Genomic DNA, 20,833 nt, shown 5'->3' with positions numbered 1-20,833 from the left:
AATGTAATAATGCATTTTATATTCAGTTGTTTGTTTAATTAAAAAATTATAAATTACATCAGTACAGCAGATATTACAATAATGTAATTGTTACTGTGCTTATAATCGAAATTCAAAAATGACAATCACATCAATTTAAATGACATGTGATTTATTTTATAACATTACAAAGGGAGGAATTGTGCTTAATTGTTATGATTCTGAAATAATTTCACAGTGCAATATGTGTAATGTTTCTTAAAAATAGACTTCTTAATGCAATGTGTGTGTGTGTATATATATATATAGCAAATGTAATGTAATATATATATATTGCATTAAGAGGTCTATTTAATATATAGTCAAAGTATATAGAAGTCTAAATAATATGTATTATTTTTTAAAATGTTTTAGAATTTTTTTGTGTGAAATTCACCCAATTAGAATTCATATTTAGCCTAATTTCCATGATCCATCTTATTGCACATCAGGCGATTGTATTTATGATTATAATAATTTAGCTTTAACACACTGTCCATACTAATATTTGGTATGGTTATCCTGAATGCCAGTATTTGAGCTTTGCCTGTGATTGTCACTCTTGTAGCAACAGCACAAGAATCTAAAATCCACCCACGACCAGCTTGTGTTGACCCTGGAGGACCACAAGAGTGCACTAGCTGCAGCCCAGGTTAGGACGCGTGTGTGTGTTCATGCATGCGCTTTAAACAGTAGTGTGTGTGCTGTTAAATCATGCAATTCACACTGACAGATCAGATGCAATGTAGTCTATATCCTGTGAGAAAGTCCAGTTTCACACAGCTCATGTAAGCAGCATGCAAATGGTGTATATTTATTTATACACCCATATTAGCAGGTTACAGTAGTCACATTGTCTGTGCAAGCAATGAGATTTGTAACAGAACTGCACATACAGAATTATTTTGCTGAACATGGTGAATGTGAACAGCAAACCTACTTATCATATGTTATTTATTGTATTTTTGTACAAACGTACAAAATAATTTTGTTATATATCATTTTAACACATTATATTTGTAAGTAAAGTTGTTTTCTTCCCCAAGGAACTGCTTACATTAATGTAATAAATATGAGATATATTAGTAAAAATGTAAATCTAAGATAGTGGATGAAGTGAGAGAAATGTCAGTTATGAACTATACAATTCAATATTTCATTCAATACTGAAAAGCATTGATTAAATAATAGTTTAGTGTTATTAGATTATTTCATGCATTTTCATACTTGTTAGAGCATTGTGTCATTAGCTTAACAACATAATATCGAATGCTTATTGTATGTTGCAACAATTAAAGAGCACCTATCATGGCATTTAAAATGTTCCAAATATTGTTTTAGAAGTCCCCAACAACAGTTTTGCATGCATGCAATGACAAAAAAGACTTTAGTTTTCTTATAATATGCATTTATTTTTACCTGTTTTGACAGCGATTCTCAAATGATTCCTTTAGTGATTCACTTTTCAAAACCCCGCCTTTACGTGACGCTAATCTGCGGTGATTGGTCAGATGACCCAGTCAGTTGTGATTTGTATAGTCTGTGCAGATATTTTCGGAAACGGAACGCCCATCAAAGTCTTATAATGACAGTAATTTGTTAATATGTGTCAGGAGTTATGAATATGAAAACCGCGTCGGTACTGTTTGATTGTAATATGAGCCTCAGCTGATCTCATTCATAAAAAAACTCCTCACGAAGACTCGCGACAAATCAACATCCCTCAGGGCTTTTAGTTCAAAAGTGTGCAGATGAGGAGACATATTGATAGATTCTCATATGTCTGTGTCAAATTTCTAAACAGAGGAGTATTTTTTATTCAATACTTCCTCAAAATGGGCAGAAATAGCCTAATCATGAGCGATTGAGTCTCTTATGTGTTGTTTTCAATTCATACTGGCAGCCGGAGGGCGCTCTGTGCACATGTAATCCATATATGGTACAGACAGACGAAGAAGATACCATGTGCCATAATAAAAGTCCATAATAAAAGCTTCCTGAGATCGCGAAACATACATTTGACGACTAATAATAAACACTCAATCGCGACGATGTATGGTTTGTCTTCAAGCCACTTAGTCTTCAAATGCTCATCCTTGCATGGGCAGATGAAAAAAGTTTGCTTTTGAGTCGCACTTCAGAACACAGCGTCTCGTGGCCATGATGTTTTCTAGTTTTCACTGGCGTCTTGGAGCGCAATAAGTGGGCGTATCGTATTCAAATAACTTGACAAGTTGACGTCATCTAGTCAGAGAAAAAGCTTCGGTCTTCTAACGATTCTTAAAAATTACTCCGAGTCGACTCTTACTTTTGAAAGAAAATAACTATATATACGGTGCACTGTCATATTTCAAGCTATCACAGGATGTTTTTGTTCACTTAGATCTATGTTACACACTACATGAAAGGTAAATTTCAAAATTCCATGATAGGTGCTCTTTAAGTTGCTTTTCCTGTGCAATTTAGGAGTGTTATTAATGTGGCTTCATCACAAACTATAACCATGACGGTTAGGATGCTGCTTATGTAGGAAGCGAGACAGCTCACCAGGTTTCGAAACAGTGCTAATATGTTTTATATTATTTTCTGCAAAGCACTGCATATCAATTATGCAGTAGAAATGCTCTCAGTGTGAAAGCAGCACATGATCCTGCTGATTCAGTTAGACTGCCGTGCTGCTTATGCAAGCTGTGTCGGACTGGACTAAGCCTGCATTTCAAGTCCGGCCGCATTCCACAAGGCCATTCTGATCTCTTGCACACACACTCGCTCTCGTTTCTCAACTTCTTGCCCTTGTTTAGTATGCTAAAATGTGCATGACTCTGATAAGCCATACATGCTGTACTTCCTGTTTACTCGCTCTTTCTCTGCAGCTTTGTGTAACCAGATGTACAGATGCTCGTTAATTAGAACTGTCACTATCTGCTTTCTCAGGATGATTGGGAAGGATGCTGGGAGGTTGTGGGTTTAGCGTGTGTGTGTGTGTGTGTGTGTGTGTGTGTGTGTGTGTGTTTGTGTTTGCACACATCCAGAGTGATATTTTCCTTCCATATGCTGGCAACACTTGGTACTCAAATGGAAAAGAAAACAGGTACCCAAGTGAAGGAGGACTGGGAGAAAGGTTAGGTTAGGATTGAAGGATCTTGGGTGTGAGTTGAGAATGATTAAACAATAGTATGATTTAAAAGAATAGTCTTTTGAAGTCATATATTAGCATTGTGTGATGAACTGATTTGATGTTTTTTCTATTGTCAAGTCAAATGTCACCTTTATTTATAAAAATACAGATTGTTTCAAAACAGCTTTACAGTGATAACAGGAAAATAATGTCCAGCTCAGTTCAATTCTCATTCAATGGTGTCAATACAGGCAGATCAGTAATATCGTTGAATATTTAGTGTCCCCAAATAAGCAAGCCAAAAGCAAAAGGCTACAGTGGCAAGAAACCAAAACTCCATCAGATGACAGAATGGAGAAAAAAACCTTGGGAGAAACCAGGCTCAGTCAAGGGGGCAGTTCTCCTCTGGCCAATGAACGAACAGTGTATGATTATTGTACCTCTTGTATCATATTGATGTACAAGAACCTGTAACGTTTAGTATTAATGACATCAAACTAATTAACACTGTTGCATTTGCATTTAAATCCATGTAGTTCTAGTATTTTTTTCAATTAAATACATTTTGCTTTAAGTTCTAAATAAAATGCTTTTGAACTAAATCTTTTTATTTTAAAAAGTATAAATATTAAGTTATTAATTAAATAATTAAATTAATAATATATTAATATTAAATATCAAATAAATAAATACAATTAAAACCATGTTGTTGTTTCTTCTTTTTTCAAAGAAATATATTTAGCTTTAAGTTCTAAATAATATGATTAAATTAAATGAGTAAATACTACAAAACTACATGGTTTTCATTTTATTTTGTTAGTTAAATAAATGTTGCTTTAGGTTCTCAATCCATTATTCAAGTAATTATACAATAATTGATATAGATTGCGCTAGTTCTTATTTGTATTTCCCTTATGATGGCCTTTAATCTCTTTCTCTTCTGCCTTATATCAGGCTCTTGAATTCAAACTCTTGTTTCAGCTAACCACCAAACCATCTTGTGTAACCTTTCACCAGTGTATATTAAGCTTTCACTCGGATGTGTGGTGCTGTACTGATGTAAAGGGTCTCGATGGGTTCCAGGTTCAGGTCGATGAATATAAACAGCTGAAGGAAACGCTCAGTAAGATGCCCAGTCTGAGAAAAGCTGCAGGGCAGCCCCATCAACATGAGGCTGTTCAGCCTGTCCAGAACGGGAATGCAGAGGAAAACAATCAACCCCAGGATGCTCAGCTAGAGGTATTGAAACTGGTCACCCATCATCCATTCAAAACTGTGTTTTTTTCCCCCACTCATGTCACTGATTTAAAATGGTCGAGAATGAGATCTGTCTCATGTGGATCTCCATCAGAAGGAGAACCATCATGAGGTCGAGAAGCCTCAATCGCACCACAGGGAGGAAGTTGGAGAAATGGGAGGAGCCGAGGAGAGGAGGAGAGAGCTGGCTGAGGAGGAGATGGAGCAGGCGGGGCAGCCTCAGAAACTAGAGGAGGAGTTTGATGTGCCACATAATGAAGTGGAGGAGGAGGAGGAGCCACAGGCCAACCAACCAGATGAAAATGCGCTAGAAAGGCAGCAACGTCACGCTCAAGAGGTCAGAACTCCTGCGACATGATTCTGAATGCAAACATTAAATTACCAATAAACTAGTATGGCTACATTAAAATGTACGTTTTTTTTGGGAAAAGATTGTATTGAAAGAAATCTCTGATGCTCCCCAAGGCATCAAGTTTAAATATGAAATGTCTATGTAAATAAACACTATATTGCCAAAAATATTGGGACACCCCTTCAAATAATTGAATTCAAGTGTTGCAATCACTTCCATGGCCAAAGGTGTATAAAATCAAGCAACTAGGCATGCAGACGGCTTCTACAAACATTTGTGAAAGAATGGGTTGCTCCCAGGAACCCAGTAAATTCAAGCGTGGTACCGTGATAGGTTGACTTCATGTGGCCTTTAGATTAGCTCAAGAAGAGTGTGTAGAGAGTTTCATGGAAGGGGTTTCCATGGCCGAGCAGCTGCATCCAAGCCTTACATCACCAAGTGCAATGCAATGTGTCAGATGCAGTGGTGTAAAGCACGCCTCCACCAGACTCTAGAGCAGTGGAGACGTGTTCTCTGGAGTGACGAATCACGCTTCTCTCTCTGGCAATCCGATGGACGAGTCTGGGTTTGGCGGTTGCCAGGAGAACAGTACTTGCCTGACTGCATTGTGTCAAGTGTAAAGTTTGGTGGATGGGGGATTGTGGTGTTGGGTTGTTTTTCAGGGGTTGGGCATGGCCCCTTAGTTCCAGTGAAAGGAACTCTTAATGCTTCAGCATACTAAGACAATTTGGACAATTTCATGCTCCCAACATTGTGGGAACAGTTTGGGGATGGCCCCTTCCTGTTCCAACATGACTGCGCACCAGTGCACAAAGCAAGGTCCATAAAGACATGGATGAGCGAGTTTTGTGTGGAGGAACTTGACTGGCCTGCACAGAGTCCTGACCTCGACCCGATAGAACACCTTTGGGATGAATTAGAGTGGAGACTGCAAGCCAGGCCTTCTCGTCCAGCATCAGTGCCTCACCTCACAAATGGGCTTGCAGAAGAATGGTCAAAAATTCCCATAAACACACTCCTAAACCTAGTGGAAAGCCTTCCCAGAAGAGTTGAAGCTGTTATAGCTGCAAAGGGTGGGCCAACTCCATATTAAAACCCTACGGATTAAGAATGGGATGTCATTAAAGTTCATGTGCATGTAAAGGCAGACATCCCAAAACATTTGCAATATAGTGCATTTCAAAATGTAATTTATCCCTGTGATGGCAAAGCTGAATTTTCACATCATTACTCCAGTCTTCAGTGTCACATGATCTTTCAGAAATCATTCTAAAACGGTGATTTGATGCTTAAGAAACATTTATTAAGGCCCGAGCACCGATGGTGTGAGGACCCTATTGGAATTGCTCTGTCTGTTATTCTTCTCCATGATTCAAGATTCAAGAGATTTATTTGTCACATACACAATTATATAGAGCATATATAACCAGCAGTGAAATGAAAGTCAGGTCCGCTCCATGGACAGTGCAATATTAAAGAAAAAAAAAAAGCAAAAATACAACACAGATGAAAATATACATAGAAGTACAATATACACAGATAAAAAAATCTTCATAAATAAAGCTATGAGAAAATGAATTAAGGTTACTGATGTACAAGAGGCAATGTGCATATGTGCATTATACTGTAGTCTTAAATATTAAGATACACAGGAATGTATAAGAGGTAAAAGTGCACTGACAGTATGTCACATCGAGGTAGTGAATGATGAAGATCTTACTGATAAGTGGATATTAAGATCTTCATAATTCACTACCTTCTCCGAGATGAAAACATGCTCGATAACTCATGAAACTTTGCACACGCGTCAGAAGTGGTGAAAATGTATTGATATGGGTTTCAGAATTAGGTGTGGCAAAATGGCTCGATAGCGCCACCTACAAAATTTAAATTAAGCTATGTCTCACGCCCAACACCTACAAAAAAGTTCCTGGAAGCAAAATTTGAAAACTAGATGCCAATGCTGTCTTATAAGATGCCTGAATGTATCAAGTATTAATCGAAAACAGTTCCATCTAAGTAAAAACACACTATGGCTATGTTCAGACTGCGAGCAAAAATCTGATTTTTTTTTTGTATACATATATATACCAGTCTCCTCCGTTCCTTGTGCGATGGAGGAGTTCTGCACTCAGACTCAACAGGGCGCTTATTTGGAGAGTGAGATGATGCTTTTCATTTTTCCTGCATCCGTTTTGAAAGCCATGTCACAGCCTACTTTGTTACCAAAGTAACCCATGCAGATAGGTTTGTTATGTCAGGACACACATCTTATTTGATTACTCACAATTAATAGCTCAGACAGTCTGCCTGAAAAGATCTGATTTGAATAAAAATAGTCTGAACATAGTCTATTTCACCCAATATTTGTGTATGCTTCTGTATGTTTTCACTATTATTATAAATATTGAGTTATCTTAGCCAGTCCACCTTCCTGCATTGTCCTCCAACATTTAACTCATTTCCCATTGTAAGGCCCTCAATCTTCTGTTCTTCCCCCAGGTGGTGCCAGATGAGGCGCATGTGCAGCACGCACAGGTGGAGCGGGGGAAGTCTGCATACGAACAGCAGCAGGAGCAGCAGCGTCTGGCTGCGCAGCTGGCGGAGGAGCGCAGACAGTTGCACCTGCGTCAGGAAACCCTGCATAAACAGCAGCTGCAGCAGCAGAAGGAGAGAGAGGAAAGATTACGTCTACACAAAGAGAGAGAGGAACAGCAGAACAGAGAAGCCGATCTCAAAGAGCAACAACTCCAGCAAGAGATGCTCCGGTCAGAGGCCCTCCCTTGAGTCATGCAGTTATTAATTTATTTTAAAACTTTGATTTTTATTACAATTATATTTTATAAAAACAAAAAACTACGAGAGACTGTGTTGCTCTTATTTTTCACAGTTACAGACAATTGCATTATTACTAATTCCGTAATTACACGTTTTTAACAATACTTTCTGCGTTAATGAAGAATGGTCATGTGTGCGAGTTTAATGGCTATTTTACTGTTTTTGTCACAGTGATAAAAGCCAGGAAACTGCAATGGTTTATTTTATAAATCCTTTTATTTTCTGTATTTACCAGGAAAAAGGCACAATATGAAAACATGGATGCTGATATAGTCCAGGGAGAAGAAGAGCCACAGATAGCGGAGGAGAAAGGTAAGAATTTATGTGGTTTGACGTGATAGCAGTGCTACTTTTACCCGTGGTGTCTCAAAAAAGTAATTTCTTCAATGCTTGATGGAATTTTTAATATCTGGGCCCGGTTGTTCAAAAGTAATTGATCGGATTGGATCAAATCTTGAAAATGCGTTGTTCAAAAGAAAAATAAGAGCTGCAATCGGATTAGATCACAAACCCAATTTTTGTTTTGATCTGGATCAAATCGCCAGTCACTTTTTAGTAAGATTGGGATACCTTTGATCCAAAAAATATGGATTATCCTGATCCTAGCAGAAGGGTGGATTTTCAGGAACAGAAATTGAATAAAACTTTTGTATAATGTAATGTATACAATCATTTATATATATATTTTTTTGTTCTGAATTCGTTTAACTGTTAAAGTAATAAGTAGAAGTAGACATTAGGCTACCTGTTAATCCTTTTAGTACAGTAAAGAAAAGAAAGAGATATTAGTGCAATAAAATAATCTCCCAAACAGATGCCAATATCAAACAAAAATAACATGTTTAATTTGAAGTATTTTTTTAAAGGTGCAGTGTGTAATATTTAAGAGGATCTATTGACAGAAATGCAATATAATATACATAACTATGGTGTATAAAGACCTTACATAATGAACCGTTATGTTTTTATTACCTTAGAATGAGCCATTTCTATCTACATATACCACAGGTCCCCTTTCAGTGAAGTCGCCATTTTGCGTAGTCAGTAGCCCTAAACTGACAAACTGCTATATATACTCTCTGCGGTCTCAGACGATGACATCTTTGTCCTGTGTCGGCCACCATAGCTTCTCAATGTGCTTTGAAAGGGAGGGGTGAGCGGTGGGCGACCTCACTGCTAAAATTTACACAGTGCACCTTTAAATCACTGTATATAAACTACATTGGCCCAATAATCAGAGATTAACCAGTCAAAAGTAGTTTCTAACAACTGCATACCATATTGTATGCAAATTTGTTTGTTTTGGGGTCTCATAAGGAGCTATTTAAGCTTTTGCGTTCTCTCGCAAAAAAAGTAATATGGATTGCCTGATCCTGGATAGCAAAATATGGGATTTCCAAATCTAGATTTGCAAATCTAGATTAACTACTGGGCCCTGAAGTTTATATTTTTGTGTGTCTCTGTCATGTGTAGAGGAGAATGTGCACCATGAGGAGCCCGAGCCAGGTGAAGAGGACCAGGCTCACCATGAGGATGGGGTGTGTTCACTTATGCTGTTATAAGCACATATATACAAGCACCAGTATTCATATAAACATGGCTTGATACTTACTTTTCGAAACGAGAACCTGTAGAATGCACAACATCGCAGCATTTTGACTTTGAACACGCAACGCTCATATTTATGTAATTCAGTCTTCTCCTTTTGAAATGTAATAATCACATTAAGCTGCATCACAGTTCCTTTTTTCCGCCCCCAAATTTAAGATGTATGTTTGTTTGTCATACCATGTAAGATATTTAACACTTTTTATGACCTCATAAAACTGTCATGGCAAATGTGAGTAATTCAAGCCATTGTGTGTGTGAACATGTGTACTGATGATAAATACGTCAATCTTACAGCGACCTGTAGTAGCAGATGTTGATCCAGAGGACGACCCCAACAATCAGGGCGAGGATGAGTTTGAGGAGGCAGAGCAGCAGCACCACCATCCCCATGGGGAAGAGGAGGAGGAAGAGCCGGCGCCCGTAGGCCACCCCAACATAGAGAATCAACACCAGCCGCCCGCTGAAGAACAACTGGTGGTAAGCGACCAGTTCTTTTCAGCTGGAGTCTCTTAACTAGCAGACGTGACATGTTTTCAGCATGATGATTAATAAGCATGTGAAATGAGATTGTGGACCAATGAGACTTCAGTGCAGATGGAGCTATACAGCATTTTTTTGTATATAAAAAAAACACTTACAGGCCTGGTTTTATAGACAGGGCTTAGATTAAGCCAGGATTAGACCTTAGTTCAATTAGGGCATTTAAGTAGCTTTTTATAAACATGCCTTAGAAAAAAAACAACAATGTGACTTATATATTTTACCATATGTCAGTGCAAGTTGCTTTCCGTTAAAACAGCTCATGCATTTTAGTCTGGGACTAGACTTAAGCCTCGTCTGTGAAACCTGGGACACAGTGATTTAGTTTGGGAATCTGACTCTTGCCGACATCTAGGGAATATTTTTTACGCAGCTCAGAATTTCTGAAGTTTTGTGTGTTTTGTGCAGATGGCTGGAAACCCAGACCAACAGGAAGATGCTCTGGATGAGCAGTACCAGGAAGATGGCGACGATGAGGTCGGATAACAAATGCAAACACACACAGTCCTAAAAACAAAACAAAAAAATTATTTGTTACCTAATCGGGGCGGCTTTCTCTCTCCAGGCTCAAGATGAGCTGGTAGAAAATCAAAAGCATGAGGTGGTACGAGAGGAGGAGGGAGACCCGTATAATGAGGAGAATGGAGAACAGGTACAAAATATTTTTAATTTGTGGCTTTTTGAGAAGGTTTGCTGATCATAATTGCTCCTGGACGATGATAAAATGAAAAATAATCCTTCAGATTTACGTGATTTAATTAAAGCTAGGGTGTGCAGTTTTTTAGAGGCTAGCAATAGCAAGCTAGATTTGAAAGCAGAAGAGCTTCCCTTCAGAGGTCCCTTTTCAAAGCCACGACTCCCCCAGAACACATGAATGCGCACAGCCTGAGCAGAGTCTGCAAAGCGTCATGAGAGACGACATTAAATGACCTAATGTCTATGGCTGTAACGATTTGACCAAAAATAAAAATCTTGATTAATTGAACATTTTACCTCGATTACGATTAATGAACGATTATTTTGCTTTTTTTTGCTTTGCTTTTTTGTCCGTCCTCATAAGTAGGGGTGTAACGGTACACAAAACTGATGGTTCGGTACGTACCTCAGTTTTGAAGCCACGGTTCGGTACGGGTTTAGTACAGCAGTTTTAAGAAATGGCTTTTTATAATTTTTTATTAAACAGTGGTTTACTGAAAAAATGGTGTCTGTCCTTAAAAGAATTAAATTATAACTAAAAGTTTCTTAAAGATAATGCTGTAAACTATATAGGGAGCCCTTACTAGCACATTATTACTATAATATTAAAGATTAAAAACAGAGCCCAAACTATGAGCCATTCAGCTGATATTCATGTTTAGTTATAGGATAATCAACACTCAAATAACACATTGTGTGCAAACATGTAAACTTCACATAAGGCAGTTTTTGCATTAACTCCTAAATCTAATTATAAAATGATGCTTTTTCTCCAATTCGTTGTTGAAATATAATCTTAGTGACTGTCATTTTCATGACTGATTTATCTAAACATAGCATTAAATAATCAAGACTCTACTATTCTACTAACAGGTTAAGTAGAATTTATATATAGTGAAAGATTTATATTTAGTGAAAGAGTTGATTTCTCTAGTGAATTAACAGCTGTGGACACTGAATGACTTCTGATACGAAGTATGATACGTTTCAGTAAGTATTATCCTCAACATACCTTTAGATATTAATAAATGTTTATTCTTCCGGAAGAGATGATCGCGTTCACTCGCGTGCGCGCCGCGGCCGCTTGAATTGACGTGCCTATACAGTGATCAGTCGTCACATTAAAGAGCGCCAAAACAGCATTTATCGTTTGAATTTCGTGATAAAATGGACTGAATACTTCATATGTTCGTGTGGGAACTAGGATTGAGGTGTGTTCCTCGCTTAAAACAAGCCTACTGTTAAAGTTAAACGACTACGTACCGTTACACCCCTACTCATAAGGTTTTTGAGTAAGTTCCTGATAAGGTTTTTACTGTAAATATTTTCTACTATTAAAGGTGGAATTTTTTTTTTCTAATGAAAAAGTGCATTTCTTTGTGATTTTAAAATACTTGAAGGATACGGTTCACTTTCAGCAGTTATTGTCTATGGGGCAGATTTCTGCTTGTTGTACATCAGATACAGATAAATTAGCACATAGGCCTACATTACTTTTATTTGAATGCATTAATGAGAGTGATTGTGTGTGAATTAGCCTACTCATACTGGCTCTATTCATTATGAAGCTGTGGTTTGTACTTGCTTCAAAGGTATTAAAATATATGCCAATAACGTTTGAGTTTCTAAGCTACTTTAGTGACTTTTTACTTTAGTCCCAGGACAACGTTGACACTGCGTTTCTGCGCTGCTCTCTGCGTGCGATCTTCACGTGGTGCGAGCTTCTGTTTGAGTGTTCGTTTGTCACAATATATCAGGCATTAGTTCAACATAATACACATCTGATGGCCTAAAATTGCTTTAATGTTCAAACTGGTAGGCCTTAAAACACATACAAATGACAAAGCTTTGTGAGGACGCAGGTGAAAGAGGTCTGCCTTAAGGGCGCGCCCGCGCGTTATCAGAGATGCGACACGGCTCGGCTCTCGGTGTCACAGAAAAAAGCTGAGCCCTGAACGGATAAGGTTCCGTATTGTTGTTTTTGAATAGTGCACAATCGCTTTAAATGTTCAAGCCTTTACACGCATTTACTTGACAAACTTTATGAGGACGAAAGTGAAAGCGATCTGGCTTTGGGGTTTGCGCGCGCCGTCTGTCTGTCTGTCTCTGTGTGTGTGTGTGTGTGTGTGTGTGTGTGTGGCAGCGCTTAGGAGAATGGCAATTAACTGACCTGTAAACTGTGTAAAACATGCAGTTACTATAGTGATTCTGGGCATCTATAAACAAAGATAACTGCTCCTGCATCTCTCTGTGTGCCTGCAAACTGCACTTGATGTGACTGACGGGGCGGGGTCACGTGACTAAAACCGAAATAACCGACATGGGAAAAATACGTTGGTTATAGGTTCTGAATTTCGGTTAAGATTATTTTTCGATTAATAGTACAGCCCTACTAATCTCTCAAAGCACAATACAATAATTACAAATTATACATATTGTACAATAATATGAATGTAAACAACTTAGAGAGCTCTTACTTGTACCTCCTGACGGCTGCAGATTCCTTTCGGCGTTGATAGTGTTGCCATAGAAAGGCAGAAATCCAAGTTTGAGTAGCTCAGAGTGAAACGTCACGGGTGGCCTTCTCTTAATTACGGTACGACATGATGTGGACGAAGCACAAGTTTGTTGTTTTGGTTCAGGAGGAACTGTAAAAGTTGGCTGCTGTTTGTTTTTGGCGCTCGGTTGTTTGTGGTTTTTTTGGGAAGTGGGGGGGTGGATTTATTCAGCAATGATGAATTAAATTGATCAAAAGGGACAGTAAAGACTTTGACAATGATACTTTCCATTTTAAATAAATTCTGTTCTTTTGATCTTTCTATTCATCAAATAATTCTCAACACAATAATAACACAATTTTCCAAAGTATCCTTTTCACTACACAAAATAACTTCACAGTAACTGCCTTTCATAAAGCTCTTACTATCAAACTTTTGATTTGCACCTCTTCAAGTTCAGTTTAATACATTTGTCTATTATTTAATCCACTGATCTTAATGGTTAATCAATTAATCATTTGGTACACCTATAGATTTCTATAGATATTGATTCTAATCTATAGACATAATTTCTATAGTTATTTATCTTATATATCTATATAAATCTTATCTTTTTATATATATATATATATATATATATATATATATATATATATGTATATATGTATATATGTATATATATATGTATATATATATATGTATATATATGTGTGTGCGTGTGCGTGTGCGTGTGCGAGAGAGAGAGAGAGAGAGAGAGAGAGAGAGAGAGAGAGAGAGAAAAGATCTTGCATTGTTTGAACTGATTGTTTAAAGTACTAAATTGAAAGAAGAAAATACGTGTTGTGTTTCGGTGTTTAAACCAAATTTTCTAATTACATATTACAATAATCTTGTGTTTGAAATGATTATGTGGACTGAAAATGTGGTTAACTGTAATGAAAGCGTGGGATCAGGGTTTGAAAGAATGACTAGCTGTGTTACAAGTGATCAGTTTGGAGTTTTGAACTAAGAGTTTAAAAAAATGTACACATTACTTGTGAAAATAGTATAAAAGCGAATAAAAAACTAGTATCTGTTAAGCATTATATATGTGTTAATGACCTAAATTAGCAAATAATTGTAGCATTCATTGAGTTTCTTGTCAAAAACTTAGAAGGCAGGACCATGAATCTCTCTAGTTCAGCTGTCTGTTCCAAGACAATTTTATGGTCTCTGTCACTGTAATGTATCACAGAGAGTTGTGTAGTGCTTACGTGTGTACGTTTTCACTTATTCTTTTGTACAAGCCGCCGCTGTAACTGTAGACGGTGGCAGTGCCACAGTTGGGTGAGTCAGATCGATTGCAGCGTCCTCCACGGTGTTCAGTTACTTCCATGAGTCCAGCTCCACTTTAAATACCCATCCTCCATTTTCACCTCATCTCTTAGATTTAGGGAATGTTCTTCATGCTTTATTCACATCTGTGCACTCAAAATTGAAAAGTCATCATTTACTCACCCTCATGTTGGTCCAAACCCATAGCTGTGTCCGAAATCGCATCCTGTATTTGGTTACATACTTGAAATGTACTTTGACCAATATATGAAATTCAAATTAAATTAATTAAATTAATTAATTCACGTCACTGCCATTCACAAACCCTCTCCTGTGGCCTTGTTGGAAAGTAAAGAGTCAAATGGATGCGCATTTCAGAATCTCGCTGGAAGTAGCAGGTCATCCGGTGTTTATTGCCTACTATATTGGCGTATTCTATGAAAGTTTGTTTTCTGTCACGGAATAAAACAATTAAAAAGATAATTGTGACTTTTTATCTCACAATTCTGACCTTTTTTCTCACAATTGCAAGTTTACGTCTTGCAATTCTGATTGCGCGTTATAAAGTCAGAATTGCGTGATATAAAATCAGAATTACATGATATAAACTTGAAATTGCTTTATATTAAATTGAGTTATGAAGTCCAATTCTGAGGGGAAAAATACATAATTGCGGTTCTTCGTTTTCCAGTCACACTCAGGACCTTCGCGTCAAAAGTGCCCTGACCCCTGAAATCAATTATTATTAATTTTTAAGTAAAATCAATTAAATGTATCTTTGTTTAATAATATTTTTTCTTTCTTTTTTTTGTGTTTTGAGAATTTTATGATAATAATTAATATTTATGCAATAATTATGATCCATTTTCCCCTTTGAATATAATAGAAAATATACATATATTAGGGCTGTCAAAAGATTAATCGCGATTTAATCGCATCCAAAATAAAAGTTTGTGTTTACATAATATGTGTGTGTACTCTGTTAATTATTATTTATATATAAATACACACACATTCATGTATATATTTAAGAAATATTTGCATGTATATACTGTATATACATTTATATAATCTATAATATATATAAATATAAATGTTTTATATATAAAAATAATATTTTTTTCTTAAATATATACATGCTTGTGTGTGTATTTATATCTAAATAATAATTAACAGAGTACACACACATATATTATGTAAACAGAAACTTTTATTTTGGATGCGATTAATCGTGATTAATCTTCTGACAGCCCTAATATATAATGTGTTTTTTTTTTGTTTGTTTTTTTAAATCAGATTGGTGCCATCTGGTGGAAGCAGTGAGCATTATTATCATGCAATATCATATTTTATACTACGGGGCCGTTGAATGCTTGAATCTGATTGGCTGATGAACGTTCTGAGGTGTGCAGTTATTTTCTGGGAGACGCACAGCGAACGTAGTTCCAGGCAGCTCTCTTGACCGCATTACAGTTCCATATCACTGCGCATAGTTAACTGTAATAACGGAAATTACAGGACTAAAAAACAACAATATGACAGACGATTTTCCTAAAGTAAATCTTAATATTTACAGTGAATATAAAACGTTCAACAACTGGGCGGCAGCAGTATTAGACAGTCCAGATGAAAAACAACAAAGGCAAGCTTTTCTGTCTCATTACTGAAATCACACATGCTCGCACACGCACTACAGTTTGCACAAAAAGCTGTCAGCGCTGCCCTGACGATTTGATCAGTTCGCCTATATAGTGGAGCAACTTAAAGGCTACACGTGACATTTTTTCACTAGCGAGGTAATAACAGCGCTGTTTAGAGAGGTAGCCTAATTCACACAAGCACTCTTTCTTTCTCTCTCTCTCTCTCTCTCTCTCTCTGTCGCTCTCATTCTCTTTCTAATAACTTTATTAATAACTGCAGTAGAATGCTATCAACGGCTCAAGCCTTCGTTAACAGCTTTAAAATGACGTTTCGGAACTAGCAAAAGAGCTGTTGGATGAGACGCGGAAGAAATAGTCCTACTCACAATAGCGATTTAAGTACAAAAACCGGACGAATCCCATTAAATATATAATCGGATCGATGTCTTGAGGTGTGGTAACCGTAGTATAAGCGGAATAATTGACTCCGGGCCGTTCAATTATTAGAATGATAATGCACACCCGAGGTGTAACGGCTTACTTAACCACTAGATGGATTTACAGCTCTCTGTAGAAAGGCTTGTGAATTCTAGTTGTTTTTGCACATATTTGCCTATTTTTTTTTTCAGGTTGTGGATTTTAATATATAATAAGAGATTCTCAAAGACTATTTTTGTCAAGTTTTTTGTTTGTTTGGTTGGTTAAAATGGTCATTTAAAGTGCCAGTTTTACTTTATAATACAGTCAAACCTGAACATTGCATTAGAAAGAGAACAAATGGAAAGCATTTTGTTACCCATTGTTTTAATTGTAACTTAATAAAAATGCAATTCTTTCAGGCATAACATTTTTTATTAACCTTTTATAATAAACATTTTCATAAAAATATTTTTTGTACAATTCAATGAACAGTAACACAAAATTTTCACAAAATTAGCTTTTGCAATGACACGCGTTAATTTGTGTGTGCGTGTGTTTTTGTGTGTATAAGTGTGTGTGTGAGTGTATTTGTCTGTTTTGCACTCTTGATGTTTTAGAGATCCACTCCTTCACTGTTGTGTGCTTTTTTTCTGCATCGTGGCTGATTTGTAGATTGTACGCACAAAAAAACTCTGAATTTTCATATTTTTGCCAATTTCCCATTCATTTCCTATGAGGGTCATTTTTGATCCGAGTGCAACCACTTAGACTTTTCAAATCCTGTCCCTAATTGTTTTGTTTGTTCATATACCAAGTACCAATAAAGTCACCAAGTTTCGTACCATTCCGATGAAGCTACTATTTTTTACATTTTTTTATTTTAAAAAATTCGGCCCTAGAGGGTTAAATCTTGCAATTCTGACGTTATAACTCGCAATTGAGACTTTATATCACAATTCTGACAAAAAAAAAGATACAAATTTGCAATTAAAATGATTATTTTTTATTCTGTGGCGGAAACACATTTCCATAATATTCGGATGAATATACGGACATCACTTTATTTCTTCTGTGAAAGAAATCTAAGATGGTTTGTAGCACTCAAACTGACTCAATGCCTTGTATAGGTGTATGTAGTAAACACAATGCTGTTTCTTTGTATCTGTACAGGAAGAGGCCAGAGGTCCGGTTGTGAAGGAGGATAATGAACCGGCCCAACGTAACAATGAGGAGAACTACGAGGAAGAAGAGGAAGAAGAAGAAGGCAACGGGGATAAACCGCCCCTTCGCAGGGCAGAAATGTGAGCCTATTGAAAGGAAGGACAGCCAAACGCTGCCACGTTTGGATTGGGTTTCCCACCCATCCGCTTAAACATTGTGCCGTGAGATGGCTCTTTTGGGTCGTTCCGATGAAAAGGAAACCGGTTTTTCTTCCGGTCTGTGTAACTCTGAAACCGAGATGCACCAAAACGCCCAACCACTCACAGATCAAACACCTGCTGTCTGCCTTTACTGTACGTCTGTCTGTCATTTCTTCTAAGGAGCAGTGAATGAGTTCAGTTTAAATGCTGTTATATCCTGCGTTTGTTTTTTTGGGCTGGACGACAATCTAAAAGCACAGATTTCATCCACCAGAAACTCTTGCACTGAAAGGTTTTTGTTCAGTTGTGGCTCCACATATGAGATATATTCCATCTTTGAAGTAAACCTTTAAAAAAACTTCTTTTAACAGTTAAGACTGATCTTACTGGACAGGCAGCAGTCACCAATCAGCCTTAAATCCTCACCTGACCCCGGCCAAACTTGTTGGTAATTCATCCATCTTGTTGATGAATAATGCAATGCAGAAATATTGTATCATGCTTGAGTTTGGCAAGGTCAACAGATGTCACTACATTAATGTTTACATGTAATTCAAACAGATAACTGTAGCTGTCGAAAGCTTGTCTTTTTTTTTATATGTTGTACTGTATGTGCTTATTTACCTTAGTGGGATTTCTGCTGCCTAAACATAAACCAAATTCATTTAGTTAAACATGATTTTTATTTGCTTTTCACCAAGTGCCTTATAGAGATGCTAAGGAAAACGTTCTCAAACGCTGCCAGGATGATTTGGTTTCTGGTCTCTTTGTTGAATGTTTCCGTTGTGGATAACTATTTTTACTGTTTTATTTTTCTTTTCAAGTCGACCTGCCAACTACTATTCTAGTATAAACTAGTACTAGTGTTCTACGTGCTACTGGACCTGGTCCTCAAGGTTTATTGTCACTGTTAGTCCAACATATGACATTAGACAGCAGAAAAATGAATGGCACATTGAAAATGAGAATTAATAGGAGACATAATATTCAGATGTACAATTTGAATATGCAAAATGTAAACAAAATGGTTGGATTAGCTTACTCAAATAAGAAATAATTTGTTCTGAATGTATGCTAAATCACTACAATATTGAGATTTTTTTTTTTATTTATTTGCTTGTATTTACTTGTTTTTTATATTATATAAAATGAAATACTCTTGTTTTTTCACTTTTTTTATTTTCTGGGAAGCATATGATTTGTAGATTTATTAGTTGATGTAATATTGGTGAAACCAGCTTTCCTGTTACGTGTTCAGCTTTAATACTTCATATTTAAAATAAATATCTATGTTTATAGACCCCCCCCCACCCAAGTTTTCCATTCTGAAAGTGATTTGCAGAGAAATATTTTGTTGATAATGGCATTGTGAGCGGAATAAAAATTGGTGAAGGGTTTAATGCTCATCCTCTTTTAATCATGCACAAAGTCTGGCGGGTGTGCTGATGTTTGGAGTAGAAGAAATATCTCTTCGTCTAACATTAAATGTAAGAATGCACCTAAAGCAAAAATAACACTGAGCGCTAACACTGCTTTCATCCTGCAGTTCCTGGAAGGCTGATGAGATGCAGCAGAAGTGACACAGAAGTAATGTGTAGATTCAGGCGACAGCTCTGCAGTTCTGAGAGCCTTGGGTGAAATAGTAAAACATGATGGACTGAGATCATCCCAAAAACATTTTCTACCTCTCATTCTTCACAAAACATATTGGTATTTCATTTAGGCTATAATCAGTAATGGACAGAATTATTAGCACCCTTGGTAATAATTAACAAGGATAAATAAATCTGGATTGTTAATCCTTTTGGTCTTTTGTTTTTATTTTTTTTTTAATTACAAAATCTAGTAAAATAATTGAAAATGGGGGTGAGAAATCGTACACAATTGACGACAATTATTGACACCCTTTTATTCAATACTTTTTGATACCTGCTTTTGCCAAGATAACTGCTCTTTAACTGAGACTTTACCTATAACGCCTGATGAGGTTTGAGATCAGAGACCATTCCTCCATACAGAATCTCTGAACATTGAACATGGTGGTTCTTCTCTTTAGTTCACCCCACTCATTTTTGTAAGGAACTGATGGCCAGAGCAGAAGCTTCATTTTGTGCTCAATGACACAGTTTTGTGTTGACTTTGATGTTTGTTTTGTATCACTGATGGAAGATCCAACCATGGCCTATTATACGATTTCTAGCAGAGGCTGTCAGGTTTTATCTGTTGGTATTTGCTAGAATCCATGATACCATGGATCTGAACAAGTTGTTAAGGACCTCAGCAAAAAAAAAGGCCCACAACATTCCCATCTGGTGGATTTTCTGCCAAAAAGCTCTTTTTTTATATATATATAGTTGACCATCGAAGCCGGTCCCTTTTGAAGTTCGTCGTATCTGACGACTGATTATACTGGAGTTTTTGGGATGAGCGAGGAGGATTTTTCTTGAAACCCTCCCAAACAATTTGTAGTGATATAGGTGCTGTTTGATTTTTTTTTTTTTTTTTTTTTTACTCAAATAACCATGCATTAGGACTATATAGACACACGTCCTCTTCCAGGCAGATGCGTAACATCTTAGTTGATTGGAACTTATTCATTATTGCCCTGATGGTGGAAATGGGGATTTTCAATTCAGCTATTTTTTATTTTTTCAACAATCTTTTGCTGCACATCAGAACTATATTCTTTGGTTTTACTCACTGTGATGAATGATTAAGGGAATTTGTGTTTCCTCATATTTTTATCCTGTGTAACAGGAAGTCATGGCTGGACAATTTCATGTTTCTAGTCACCCTGATGTGCTAAAAATGAAATACTTGAGTAATATTTTACTTCTAGGGGTGCCAATAATAGTGGCCAACATGAAGTAGAGAACAACATTTATTTCATAATGTGATTTTTTTCCCTCTCACTTTCAATAGTTTTACTTCAATGAAAGGTTATTTTATATTATTAACACTATACGGTTGATGCTGTAAAGAGTAGGGGAGAGTGGGGTAATGTGAGACACCCCCTGTATCTAGTCAACAGAACTCATTTGTGGTCATATGACCATTATGTTTTCAAGCCCCTTCAATTTCCCCTTGGCCATGAAGGAGAGGACCTCATGGTGCTCTGGCAAGCAGGTTTTTTTTTCACAAAAATATTTTTTTTGCATGTAAAAGTACAT

General features: G+C 36.8%; 1 protein-coding gene across 2 annotated transcripts in view; it reads left to right on the top strand.

Moving 5' to 3' along the window:
* The window catches only part of golim4a (golgi integral membrane protein 4a), a 45,810-nt gene extending 26,345 nt beyond the window's left edge, over positions 1–19,465 (top strand). Inside the window, exons 7-16 of one of the 2 annotated variants that reach the window (XM_079825425.1) lie at positions 587–670; positions 4,220–4,375; positions 4,488–4,730; positions 7,248–7,513; positions 7,819–7,895; positions 9,057–9,121; positions 9,489–9,671; positions 10,143–10,211; positions 10,300–10,386; positions 17,473–19,465. In XM_079825425.1, the coding sequence (XP_079681551.1) occupies positions 587–670; positions 4,220–4,375; positions 4,488–4,730; positions 7,248–7,513; positions 7,819–7,895; positions 9,057–9,121; positions 9,489–9,671; positions 10,143–10,211; positions 10,300–10,386; positions 17,473–17,607 (1,365 nt within the window). In that variant the 3' untranslated portion in view covers positions 17,608–19,465. The remainder of the gene's footprint in view (positions 1–586; positions 671–4,219; positions 4,376–4,487; positions 4,731–7,247; positions 7,514–7,818; positions 7,896–9,056; positions 9,122–9,488; positions 9,672–10,142; positions 10,212–10,299; positions 10,387–17,472) is intronic. The other variant, XM_079825426.1, reaches the window with a different exon arrangement.
* The last annotated feature ends 1,368 nt before the right edge of the window (positions 19,466–20,833 follow it).

This window comes from Gobio gobio, assembly GCF_949357685.1.
Source record: "Gobio gobio genome assembly, chromosome: 9".
In the NCBI taxonomy this organism is placed as follows: Eukaryota; Metazoa; Chordata; class Actinopteri; order Cypriniformes; family Gobionidae; genus Gobio; species Gobio gobio.
The sequence above is the reverse complement of the archived record's forward strand: the minus strand, read 5'-3'. Positions and strand labels throughout refer to the sequence as shown.